At 41.4% G+C, this 13,072-nt stretch overlaps 1 protein-coding gene across 3 annotated transcripts in view; it reads left to right on the top strand.

Moving 5' to 3' along the window:
- The window catches only part of foxj3 (forkhead box J3), a 75,731-nt gene that overhangs the window by 27,680 nt on the left and 34,979 nt on the right, over positions 1-13,072 (top strand). For all 3 annotated transcript variants that reach the window (XM_051414332.1, XM_051414330.1, XM_051414331.1), the window contains exon 2: positions 1,423-1,931. In XM_051414332.1, the coding sequence (XP_051270292.1) occupies positions 1,611-1,931 (321 nt within the window). In that variant the 5' untranslated portion in view covers positions 1,423-1,610. The remainder of the gene's footprint in view (positions 1-1,422; positions 1,932-13,072) is intronic.

The following is a 13,072-nucleotide window of genomic DNA, read 5'->3' as shown; positions in this document are numbered from 1 at the left end:
CCCCAACTGGATTTAGTTTTTCCCGTCTCAGAGTTCTGTTTGGATGTATGAAAAATGCCTTCATCATCTGCCTCTGCCCGTCTACACTGATAGCGGATATTGAATTGGATGCTGGGCACTAGCTAACCCCCACTGTGAGAGATCAGTTGAAAGGGACAACCACAAACTGCTTGTGACCAACTGCCACCAAAGCATTTTGCCCAATTTAAGAATGTCTTACTATTCTTGCTGCATCTCAAACACACAGCAGCCTATAAAATCATGTTGTTGTTTTTTTAATAATTCCTTGACACCTTTTTGATGAAATAAGAGAGATGGACAGAGATTTCAGATATTCCATGCAACAATCTACTAATAGATTAGATATTGTAAATGACAAACCTTTTAGAATTTTTCAAGACGAAGATTAATTAGAACCTAATGTGGAGTAAATGTCATTGGTTATATAATGTGTAATTTAGCAAAAATATTAAAGATTAATCTCAAACCGTTTGAACCACAGTTTGAAAAATTGGGTTAAATGGTAATAATTAAGTATCATTCCACATTGCACACAAATACTATTTTTAAAAGATCTGGTATTTGACCTATTGAGTGCTGTCAAGACTGTATTTATTTTCAGCCTGACAGGCTGAGTGCACACTCAAACTCACACACACAAAAACACACTTGTGTGAGCATGCTTAGTCTACAGAAAAATCCCACAACTTGGTGAGGATTTCTCATTCTCCCGCCCGTTCTTTTTTTTCCCCCCCTCAGCCAGATTGCAGTGTCATCCTGCTCCGTTTTTTTCCATGCCCGTGTTCACCTACATTTGTAACTTTAGGCCTTTCTACCCTGCCCCTCTATTTTAAGACAGGGAGGGCAGTGTGCCGAGAGGGACAGAGAGAGACAGGCTGTTGTGGGCTGCACCGCGCACAGCACTGCCGACACACACAGGACCGAGGACAGTTTGCTAGACGACACTGGCTGGCTTGTTTACGGCAGAGGCTCCGTTTGGGGGAGGAAGGGGAGGAGGCAGGAAAGCTGGCAGGCAGGAAAGAAAGGAGTGGGGGTTTACTACCCTCAAGAGAGTCGGAATTCCTCCTGAGCCATTCCCCCATTTGGCTGGCAGTTGTGAAAACAATTGCCTGGCATTTACTCTCTCTCTGTGCAGATGGAGTCCTAGCTATGAGTCAGCTTTGAGAGCAGCAAGTGGTGGAGAAAGTGGTGGGCTTGTGATCTCAGCACAGCGAATATAAGCATACTTTACAGAGACACTTGGTTTTTGATGTTGGGCAAACGGTTCAGAGTTGTGTCTTCGCTTACATTTCTTTTGGTTCTCTGCGATATTGCTGAAATGCATACATTTTATCTCCAGTGTTTGCCTGCTCCTTGTGACAAGTTGAATAATAAAGCCATATCTCTTTCCTGTTTCTCCAGAGTTGACCTGCAGAAGAAGTTACGCTGATGTCTTGAGCTGAGGGAGACTTTATCCTCTACCTGTCACTCGTCTCCGTTTGTTATTCCACACCTGGTCTGCTCTCCATCAGTCACCGAGCTCCAACTGCAACCACCGCCACCTCCACCTGTTCCCCATCCCCCCCCCTCCTGCCCAGCCTGCCGTCACCATGACGTCGGAGCTGGAGAGCAGCCTGACCTCCATGGATTGGCTTCCTCAGCTGACCATGCAGGCGGCCATCCGCAAGGCGGACGCCCAGAATGCCCACGGGCCAGGCATGGGCAAGAAGAGTGCCCTACTGGATCCTAACACCACGTTGGACCAGGAAGAGGTGCAGCAGCACAAAGACGGCAAACCGCCCTACAGCTACGCCAGCCTCATCACGTTTGCCATCAACAGCTCGCCAAAGAAGAAGATGACACTGAGTGAGATCTACCAGTGGATCTGTGATAACTTTCCCTACTACCGGGAGGCGGGCAGTGGCTGGAAGGTGAGAAGAAGGCACAACTGGCCTTTGTTTTAAGCCAGTGTAGCAGACGCTACACACAAAGTGTGTTACCATCATGAAACTGATGATAGAGTTTTGTTCTGGTTATAGTCAGGCTTCTGATTTTAAGAGAGTCTCTGATTTTACGTCATATCGAATATAATGCATTATTTTAGTGCTATTGAAAGTTGAAATTAGATGTCCGTTTGGTTTTGGCAGTGGACATAGAGTAACTTAAATCAGTTTATTCCCTAATGGAAATTCTTGTTTGACCATAGAGTTTATAGTCAGCTGTGGACAGCATTTGTGGAAGAGTTGAAATTGATATTCCTTGACTTAAATCATTGTTTTGTGGTGGCTGGGCATCTTAAACAAAGCGAGATGCCATTGGTAATCACCATTGTCACTTTTGAGAAAGCTTAGAGAGAAACTATGAGTGTGCCAAATCACACTAAGTGCCTTACTCCACCGAATGAAAAATGGTGCAGCCCTGAGAGAACCATATGAAGTGTAAAACCCTGGATTAATATTCAGAGAAGTGGCCCCTATCTGTGCGAACACAGACTAAATAGCCCATTCATGGGTGGTATTATTCATTGCAGATGCCTTGATAGGAGAAGGCCATTATGCAGAAGGAGAGAGCCAGTGCTGTGTCATCATCTCAAGGAGCCCATGATATACCGAGATGAAGCTATGCTGATTGCCTTTTAAAGGGCCCAGATGGAAATTGATATTAGAATGAGTTTTCCAATCAGTCGACGTTTATTGGAAATAGAATCTTAGGCACTGCTTTATTGCAGTCAGACAAGATGTATGAAGCCCATTTCCTGCGGCGACAAGATCTGGCGTGTGCACAGGCTGCATGGAGGTGTGTGTGTATATGTGTGTAGGTGAGGGGGAGATGACAAAGCATGTGTTATTGTAAATGGATTGATTTTTAGCTTTTGTGGCAAGGCCTTTTGTGAGGAAATGAATTTTTATTTTGCAACCTTTGTTTCCTCTTTTACCTTCATCATCCCTTATTTAGTTGTCAGCAGCACAGCAGCACACGTGCCGTCAGTCTGCGTGTATTCCTGCGTTGAGTTACAGCCATTTTCACTCGACACTGAGGTCAACACTGCATTTTGTATACCGCCTACCTTATTTGGCATTGAATTTAACCATTCATTGCACACTAAAGATCTGTCTCTCCAGACATGGTTACAAGGTTGCAGCAGTATTTTCCACTATCTTTTTTTGCTGCGTTGAGGTTGATAAAATCCGGTTGCAGACTCTTCAAAGCATGCAGCCCTCTATGCTGATTCTGTATCCATTTAGAGCCTTTAAACTGTTAATATTTCTATGCGACTAGAAAGCAACTATGAGTGAATCCTCATTCAGGTAGGTTTAAATAGACTTGGTTAAGTCTTATGGACATCCACAGACAGAATATTGGTTGGAAATATAAGGGTGTGACTGACTTGCCCAACTAAAATAACTGTAGATAAGAGACAACATTTAGTCAACACTTGCATACACTTTTTATACATTTTAGAGTGGGTGGCCTCAGTGGGAATCAAATTGGTACTGTTGGCAGGGTTGAAGCTTTGCTCTACCCACCGAGTTACAGTCCCACTGTAGATACAGCGGGAAGGACTTCATGATATCAATTCACCAAAGCATGGCTATTGTGTGTGACTGTTAATGTGCTTTTGGTTATTTTGTCAAGTGTGGCTTTATCATGAATTCAGGTGCTGATTTAAGGATGTTCAGGAAACACTTGTGTATATATGGCTATTATTAACTAATGATTTTGAATGCTTAAAAATGATAAATGGTATTCAAGATTTAGAAATGTTTTTGAATCCTAATTGATACCAGGTTTTTCAAATTTTCAAAAGTTATCTATATATATCTGAAAGAGATCTATATCTAGAGCTATTTTTGAAAATGTGGCTAAAATGCAGCTGCTGTACTAAATCTTTTGGATTTTTCTCTGTGCAAACGTCTGACTGCAGCCTATTTGGTAGCTAACCAGCGAATGGATTCAATCCTCTTTGGGATTAACTGACCAAGGCAAATTTCCAATATTGGAAGTAAGCATGCAATTTTAAGCAATGTGAGATCATGAAAGATGTTTTCTTTAAATTCACAACATTACCCAGCAAAGCATTTTATCCAGGGTTGTAAGTTTTAGTTCAGAGCAAAAACAATTTAAATGTTGCAGAATTCATAAAGGTTGCATCATCTGTAATATTACAGTACAGTTTTTGGTATGAGGTGGTTGCGGAAAGGGTTCGTGAATTATTAAACATTATTTCACTAGGATAATTCACTCAGTATCAACACTACTTTCCAGTGAGTTCAAAGTACATAATGCATAGTATTCAATATATTTATCCATTAATTACTTCTGTCAAGGCTGTTATGTTTTTTTTTATAGATGAAATTTGGTGGACCGACAAGCCTTGGAATAAAGAACAATTGATTACAGATTTCTTGCCATTTCTACCATTAAATTGTTGTTGTTTTGTATCCACAGAGATGAAACCAACATCATTATATAATGCTGAAATGGAAAGGGTTTATTTTCAGTGTCAGGTGTAATACAGATTTGACTGGAATGATGTCTTGGCTACAAGCACAAGTTATAGAATTAGTCAGCGTTGGTGGAGACTGACGCTCTTCAAGTACTTTCTAGTTTAGTAAAGCCTCACATAGATCAACAGATTCTGGCCTAAATGTGGGCTGCAACTGTAGAAATACCCCTCACATTTAAAAGTGTGAAAAACCACATCACTCTAACCAGGATGCTGTACAGCACAGGAAACACTGAAAAAAGCGGTTTGTAGATGTGCTCATAGGCTAGAGCCTGCGTCACAATCTTTTTCTCAGTTCTTGTTAATACGGTGTTTTCCCTGCCGTAGTTTTTTTCTGAGAATCTAAACAACAAAAATAAATTGTATGGAGTATATATATAAAATCATTTCATTTAATAAGACATGAATGAAATCCAGTAATGCTGTTTCTATGCCTGGGGCATTTGAATGAGCTCCAGTAGCCTTAGGTTTGTTCCTAATGTTTTTGTTCTTGAAGAATTTTCACAACCCATCACCCAAATGATATTTTCATCTAAGCCTGTGCAGAAACCTGGGACAAGTTTCTCTCCCAATCATCAGGGGCTTGTACAGTCGTTGGAGTTTTTTGGACGATAAAACCCTCAGAGTTGGGCATATACACCTAATTGAAATTGTATATTTCTTTAATATGCATGCAGTAGTAATGTTTTCCCAGCATTGTGACTATGATCCACCTATAGTGTGACTGAGTTATGCATGCTTGTGTGTGTAATTAGTTGGAAGCAAGCATGCCTGGGTGGGGTGAATGTAGGTCGGATGTAGTCATCGCTCCTCTGTTCCCCTGGAGATGTCAGTTGCAGGAATTTGGGACTCAACGCACGCATGCGTCTGTTCTGTATGATAATGCAAGCTGTGCCGGCGAGATGAGACCAGGCTAATCTGGGCACCAGCAACTCATTTAGTCATCTCAATAGAACTCCATTAGCCTGCGCTTTTAAGAAATATCAATAAGTGCTGTCAATGAAAACAGATAATTCATCAAGGTCAAAAAATGTGAACGCTGCCTTCGAGAGTGCAGAATATGTGCATGGCATCTATGAGCAAGCCATTAGATGGTGCCTTTCTTAACACCCTCTCCAGCTCTCTGAGGTATTCATATTTTGCAGGTTTGTCTAAGCAGTCTTAACTACGATTCAGCTCGTACGGTAGCTTATGTATCCTTCTTTGTATCGTAAGCCTAACTTTTTGAAGGGCTGCCAGTTTCCTTAAGGATATTATTTTGCATACTAGGATTCCTAAACACATGTTTCCAAGAAGAGCATAGACGTTTGCTTACAGCACTTTGGTATGATGCAGTATACTGTTTATATGAGTTCCTGATGTCCCCTTGGTCACAATTCATGTCTGTTGCCCATTTTAAAGCCATCACGGCCATTATAAGATGGCCCAGATGACTCACTGAGATTAAAAGGTAAATGGGAACCCCCCCCCCCCTCAAGGTCAGAAGAACACATCTTTCTTCCCATCTTGGGAGCTTTGCAAAGATGAGACATTTAATACTTTGAATAGTTTCTGTATTTAAGAATTCATTGGAATTTGGTATTGAACGTTTTTTAAAGAGACGTTTTTTAAATGTGGATTCTTTGTACGATCAGTACGCGAAGGAATGGAATAGTAGCTGAATTTAGTTTTCCAGTCTGGTGTCGCATATTCTCAAATCTGCTCTGTCTCTTCACGGATGCTGTCTTGCGTGTCATGAATGGCGAATCAGCATTCTCTCACTTTCGCTACAACTGTTTGTGGGGCAATTGTTGCATACATGATTTGCAAACTTGTGGCTTATGACACTTCAAGAAGACAGCTGCAAGGGAGGGGTATTCCCCTAGTCAACCTCTACCTGCATACATCATGATGGGCAGTCTGGTAGAAGACTTGTGGAATGATCTGAACAAACCATAGAGGTTAGGATTTACATTAGTGTAAGTGTTACTTCAGTTAGCACTGGTCATTTTTTGGATGCTTAAGTCTCTAGTGGATCCTGTGATGGGGAACCAGTGACAAGTAAAGACCTGTGTCTGTATTATTTGTTGAAAACATGAAATCACAACATCTGGTGTGAGGTTAACTAACCATATCAGAATGGTTATCTTAAGATACCTGCTTAAAGATTATTAAAACCTTTAACTTCTTACTTTATTACTACTTCTTCTCATGAGAAGGATACAGTGGCATTCCTAACTTATTACATAATAAATAAGTGATTGAGTATTTGAAAATTGGATTGTAAATTGCCAAAACATGTGTGAAACCCATGTGTGATTTATTAAATTAAACTATTAAGATAGGTCATGCAGTCACTGTTCACAGAGGAGTATTTGTTGCTATACAGTAAGTTCTACTTTTGGAAAAATATTTATATTAAGTTTATACTTTTCTTTCACACATTTAGTTTAAATAAATGTATTGAATTCAAATGTACAACAACATTTAAGCTCTCATGTGTTACTACAATCACATTTTTATACTTTAAGCAAATAGACCTCCTAATTTATTAGAATGGATTTCTTAACTGTATGCAGTCCTTCTCCCAGCTCCGGCTCTGATCAGACTGTCAGAAAATATGACACTGTGTGCTCACCTCAGCTCAGCCAAAGTGACAGTGTGTGCGATTTCTTTGCTGGTATATTTTCTGTTCAAAAAGCTGGTCAGGAACAGTATTGAATAGAGACTTCCACATACACTCTCAAATGTTGACCTCCATGCTCATCTCAAACCTTCTCCCAGCTCCTTGTAGGCTCACTTCAGGCAAAGTGTGTAAATTCCCCTCTGCATTTCTTCCAGGTGAAGAATGCCAAAGAAAATCTGGAGCAATTCTCAACCAGTTTAGAAATGCTTGAAATGTTTGCTCTTGAACTTTAACTGTTGAGGAGATTGTTGCTACTGGCATGGTTTTATTTTTTTTACCGCTTCCACACCTGTGTACAGAAGAGAAAATTAGCTGGAAGAGAATATAGGCTACTGTTGATTTCCTAACAAACGTTGAATCTCCCACTACAGTTTCACTGGGGTCCATAGCTCTTACATGATCTTGTTAACAGGCAAATATAGCTTAGGTCTGTAAATCGTCCAGTGTGCAGAGATGGGGCACAGAGCTGCCTTCTGCAGGGGCCCTGGACCTTGCTTTGATCTCATTATAAAATGCAAATACACAGTACCCTAAACAGATCAAAGGTTCAACTTCCCATTGGATCTGAGGCTTAATAATAGCAGCCTGGAGCAGTTTTCTATTTTTTAAGAAGCGATTTGGGTAGCTGCTGGTCCTCCAGGACATTATTTACTCTGGAGATAATGTTCCTGCTTCTGACTAGTGACTAGCCACAGCTCAGAAAATCCCTGCTCCTGTTGCTTATTTGAATAAGATTGGTCAGGTATGAGAATTTGCGCTTCTTGCCCCTATCTCCTACCTCAAGCTTAGGTTTACAGGGCCTGAAATCTGAAAGTGTAAAATTGCTTCGGTGCTAGACTCTCTGATACCTTCATCTACTTCCTTAGCCTGTATCATCATTACACCGTAAAGCAAGCATTTAAATTTTAAGCACTTAGCTGGCACTGAATATTTTAACAGCACTGATACATATTTAGAGTGCTGCTCTGTTCCTTTTGTAACCCATCCACCAAACCCAAGTCCAAAATAATCATCTTCATAAAGTTCACAAATGTCTCTTTTTCAGTCCAGTGTCATATTAACCTTGGCTGAGATGCAGTCTGATGAGCGATGAGGTGATTTTTTAGCACTTTGTCTCATCCTGGATTCCTTCTTAATTGTAGAGACAGAAAAAGTGGCTGCGTGCTGGCCCAGTGCTGACTTTGTCAGGTGGTGGGAGGGGTAGTGATTCACTCGGCAGCCAGTTTGATCCTGCTGTGAGGCGGGTTCCCGTGTCAGGAAGCTCCAGCCTGGCCACCCGCCCACCAGCCTCACCTTGCACCCGCCTACCGGCGCCCCACCGCTCACGCTCTGGCCCTTAGAGTGGGCGGGGAGAGCAGGCTGGCAGGCCTTGGCACGGATACGTTTTGGCAGGAGCTGCTGTCCCCACACTCCACTGAGTGAAGTGCTGACTGCAGTGCAGAACATAAAAGGCCCGAGGCTTCTATCGCTTCCTCTTGTGGCCTGCAGGCCTGTGTAGAGATTGTTGGCTTCAATTTTACTTGAAACTGTAGCTGTCTTTTTGACAGTCGTGGCCATGGCCTCACAGTTCATCCCCTATATATATGACTTCTGTTATCATTTTAAACAGTCATTAACCCTTAACAGCTCCCTCCCATCTGCTCTTTTTGCTCAGTGAGTTGTGATACAGCAGCCAGTTGTAAAAGCTGTTGACTATGGTCATCAATTGATTCAGTAACTTCCTCCTCTGCGGTAATGAGGGCTATTGAAGTCGATACCTAACCCACCGGCTGAGACACACCACTTACGTTGCCACATTTTTTCTTCTTTCCAAGAATAATTTATAATGCAGATAACAGTGGACAATGATGGGCTGTTGATCCCTGCACACATTCTTATTCACAGCCTCAGGCCTTCGAAAAAACTGTTAATCAGTTTGTATTGTTGAGGCATGTTCTTCAGTTGGTAATTATGGAGGAATATGAGAGGCCAAGACTGTAGGATATGTCAGTGTAGTCAGGTCTGCTGGTAGCTAGTTCTCCTCTTTTTCCCTAGTTAGTTAGGGCTTGGCCTTCGCCTGCGTTGCCGAGTAGGGGTTTGGATATGAGACCTACAGAGTACACTGAAGTATTTAGGTGTCTGGCATTAGTGAGACCCATAAGACTCTTTAATAACTGGGGAAGGGGTCAGGGTCTTTCGTTCTTATGTCTTTTCCAGAGCTGCCCATTTATGTGGTGACTGAGATCATCACCTTCACTAGGCTGTGCCCTTGCTTTGTCACAGATCTGTAGTCTGAAGCGCAGTTGGGCAAGAAACTCAACCCCAGTGTCCCAGTTAAAGTTATGAACTGCAAGGAATTTGAAGCACATTTCAGAACAACTCATAACTGGAAAAATCATTAGCTAGTTGTTAGATTTTTCAGAGGGGAAGATGAAGGGCCATAGGGAGCTGCTCAGAAACTCTTTAGTCATCGTTCCGTGGCTAGAAAGATTTAGACAAAAATAGCACGTTGCTTTCCCTTTATTTTAACTTAGTTTTCCCAGTGAATGGCCTTTTGCCCTCTATCATTTTTCTACTTGGTTGGCTGTCGCCTTTGCGTAATGCAGTGTACAGTAAGAGCTTAATATTGCTGCAAATGTCTGTGAACACTGCCACCCCATCATGGATTTTCTCAAAAGGAATCAGGAAGGTTTTCATCCTTTTTTAAAATACTCTATGCTTGGAGTGTTGTTAGTGAACACTTTTCTTCCTCAGCTGATTAAACTTATTAAAGTTGGTGACATCATCCATGTTAAAGTCAGACAAATTTAGACAATTTGTAATTAATTCAGGTTAGCAGTTTAATTGCTGTTCTAAATCACTGCTTGTGTTACATCAAACTGCAAGTAACCACAGTATGAACACAAAGTAAACATGGTCATAACAAGTTGGCTTACTGAGCTATCTATTTTTTATTTTTATTTTTTTTTTTAAATGTAAGCAAGACATCCTCAGCCGGCTTAGATGCAATGTACATACAAGCTAGGTTGAGCTGACACACTCTTCAATAAATCTGCCTCAGATATCTGTTTACAGTGATAATGACCCTCTGGTTTGCTAAAACAAGAAAACGATGCACTCAGTGAACTCTTACTCTGCCGTGTCTATTGTTTCCTGTACCTGGACACATCACCATGTGTGGTATTTTAGAAGCAAATTGTCTTTGCAGACTTATATTTTCAATATCAACTGCTGTTCTCTGTAAACGCTAAATGTACGTAGCCTAACACAGTCAGAGCATCTGGATGCATTAGTTCAGTGATTGGTTAGGGTCAAATCAAATCCTCCTCTCCGGGAAACTGCTAATAAGAAGGCAATGTCAGACTGAATAATGGAGTAGTACCATAATGGTCGTTCAGTCTGAATATCAGGCTACCTTTGTTTACATTGCGATCACAGATGGTGCCTTTTAACATAGCCTCTTGTATGTGCACTGATTTTTTGCTCTGACAAGGAGGCAGAGAAGGGGGGGGTACGCTGATGAATTCTGCATGCTATAAATAGAGCACAGAATCCGCCTTTAACACTGAATCTGCCCTGTTAAATTCATCTAAGATGGTTTAGACTGGCTACTGCTGCCACTGGCTCCGTCTGTAAATAAAATATAATTTTCACAACTGTTTCGAGTAAACAAGGTGTGATTTAATTTTAACAAATATCTTTTAGTGTGAGTGATTTGATTTATAAAAAAAAAAATTCTCCTGGTCTTTTTTAAATGTAATTAATAATATTCATAATTAAGGTAGCCTGCTCTCCCTGAAGAACGGTTGCCTCCTGTGAAGCATGCAGCTAATTTATCTGCCAGCACTGTGGCTTACACACAGCGTTTCCTTTTTGGAAATGAAAGGGAAAGAGGCTGCAGTACTAATTAGCAGAGGCTGGAGAAGGATCTTTTAAAAAGTCTACAGCAACCTGGGACTGTTGATAGGGTCAAAGGTCTGTAGCTTGACTGAGGTAAGCCCTCCACTGAGTGTCCACTTAGAGCGGCTGGGGGCTCAGCCTTGCATCCAGACTGTAGGTCACTCACATCTGATAGAAATTTTTAAAAGGAGTAGACTGGCCCTGATGATTGCCATGTTGATAAAATCTGCATGGCAAGTAATTATCTTGGGAATACGTCTGGCTGATGTTGTTCCATTTCATCTTTGTTTCAATCCACCCTCTCTCTTCTCTGGCAATTATTTAACCCCCCTCACCTTCTGTGTCAGCCTCCCGCAGCTAATGGCTTCACTCTGCTTTTCACAATCCCTGCTTTTTCTTTTTTTCTTTTTTTTTTTGGAATGAAAAGCAAGCAGCCATGTGTCTTTACACGACTCTGCTGCTGCCTAGTTTTAAATGCTGCTTATTGATAAAGATGTCACCGTGGCAGTGGATATGTAGGAAAGAGGGTTTTTTGTCCTCTGCCTTGTCAGTGAAGCAGGATTGTTGTCTCTTATCCCAGAGAGATATTTGATCATCCTGCTGGTGCGTCCTCAGTGGGGTCAGCGGTCTGTGAGAGGGGGACAGTGACACAGCTGTGGCAGCCGAGTGGAACCAGTGATGGATGACATGCCAGAATGGGCCACGCTGCCTTCCCAGGCGCCTGCGTTGACAGGCTCAGCTCTCGCATCTAACATTCAGCATCAGTAGGGCTAATCGTGGGTCATGCTGGCCACAGATGTGACACGTGAATATCGCTCCTGTAATTGCTCATTTGTCAACGTCACATTCTCAAAGAGCAGGTTTCCACAGCTATTGAATGAAACTTGCTATAATGGACAAACATAAAAAACTGATGAAATTAAATCTGAAGGCTGGGCAGTGGAAGCGTTTCACACTTTGTCGTCTCATGCAGATTTACTATAAGGAATGTCCTCAGGCATTGCTGGTGTTTAAAGCAGCTATGGTCAGTATTTTTATATTAATGGATTAGTTGTGTCATGTGAAAGGACTTGCTTATCACCGACACTGCGTTCCTCTATGTTCTATCGAGCTTTACAGTGTCTTTTAGCTCATTGTTTTGCCTTTTACTCTTGTGACATTGTCACCCTTCTCATAGTGCTGTCTTCGGCCACAGCAGGAAGCGGTTTCTTAAGTGAAAAATCTCCCAAAAATGATTGTACGTTACCTGCCCAGCACCAAACGCCATACATACAAAATAAACAATTAGCTGGTGAACATAGTTGAGCTTTTAGCAGCTAAATATCCAGATACTTTTCTCAAGAGTTGGTGGATTAGATTTTATTATTTTACTTTATGAGGATCTCCATTAGCTGAGGGAGAACGTCAGCTACTCTTCCTGGGGTCCACACCAAACATAAAAACATGACAACAGATAGGACACTTACAGACAAAACACCACTTATTAAAACCAAACCATTTGGTGGAAACCAAAACAGAGCTAAAAGAAGAGTGAGATTGGCGTTACATTCGTTGGTTGGACACAAACCCAACTCCAAACAAATGCTAATGTTGCTTTGCATCTGCTGGATATTTAAGCAGCTAACATGTTTACCATATAAAGTTCAGAGGTAATATACAAATATGTTGCTTCCACTGCATTCAAGTAATTGGCCAAAAAAAAAAAAAAAAAACGTTATTGCAGGTTTAATTGGTGGATGGTATTTTAACGGATTTTTATCCAAGGGCCACTTAAAAACAGTATTTCTAGGGATGAATATGATGAGTAGTCCAAATTATATCCATTAATTTTCATTTTGCTTTTGGTTTCTGATGGTGAAAGCTACATTCTGTTACTACAAATGTGTTGGATCCTTTCTAGTAGTATGTAAATTGTTTTGTGAGTGTGTGTGTGTGTGTGTGTGTGTGTGTGTGTGTTCATGTGTGTGTTCGCAGTGATTATAATCCAAGCCCTGGCTGTAAGCCCTTCAGCCTGTGCTCCA

The sequence above is a fragment of the Dicentrarchus labrax genome, unplaced genomic scaffold (genome assembly GCF_905237075.1).
Source record: "Dicentrarchus labrax unplaced genomic scaffold, dlabrax2021, whole genome shotgun sequence".
In the NCBI taxonomy this organism is placed as follows: Eukaryota; Metazoa; Chordata; class Actinopteri; family Moronidae; genus Dicentrarchus; species Dicentrarchus labrax.
The sequence above is the reverse complement of the archived record's forward strand: the minus strand, read 5'-3'. Positions and strand labels throughout refer to the sequence as shown.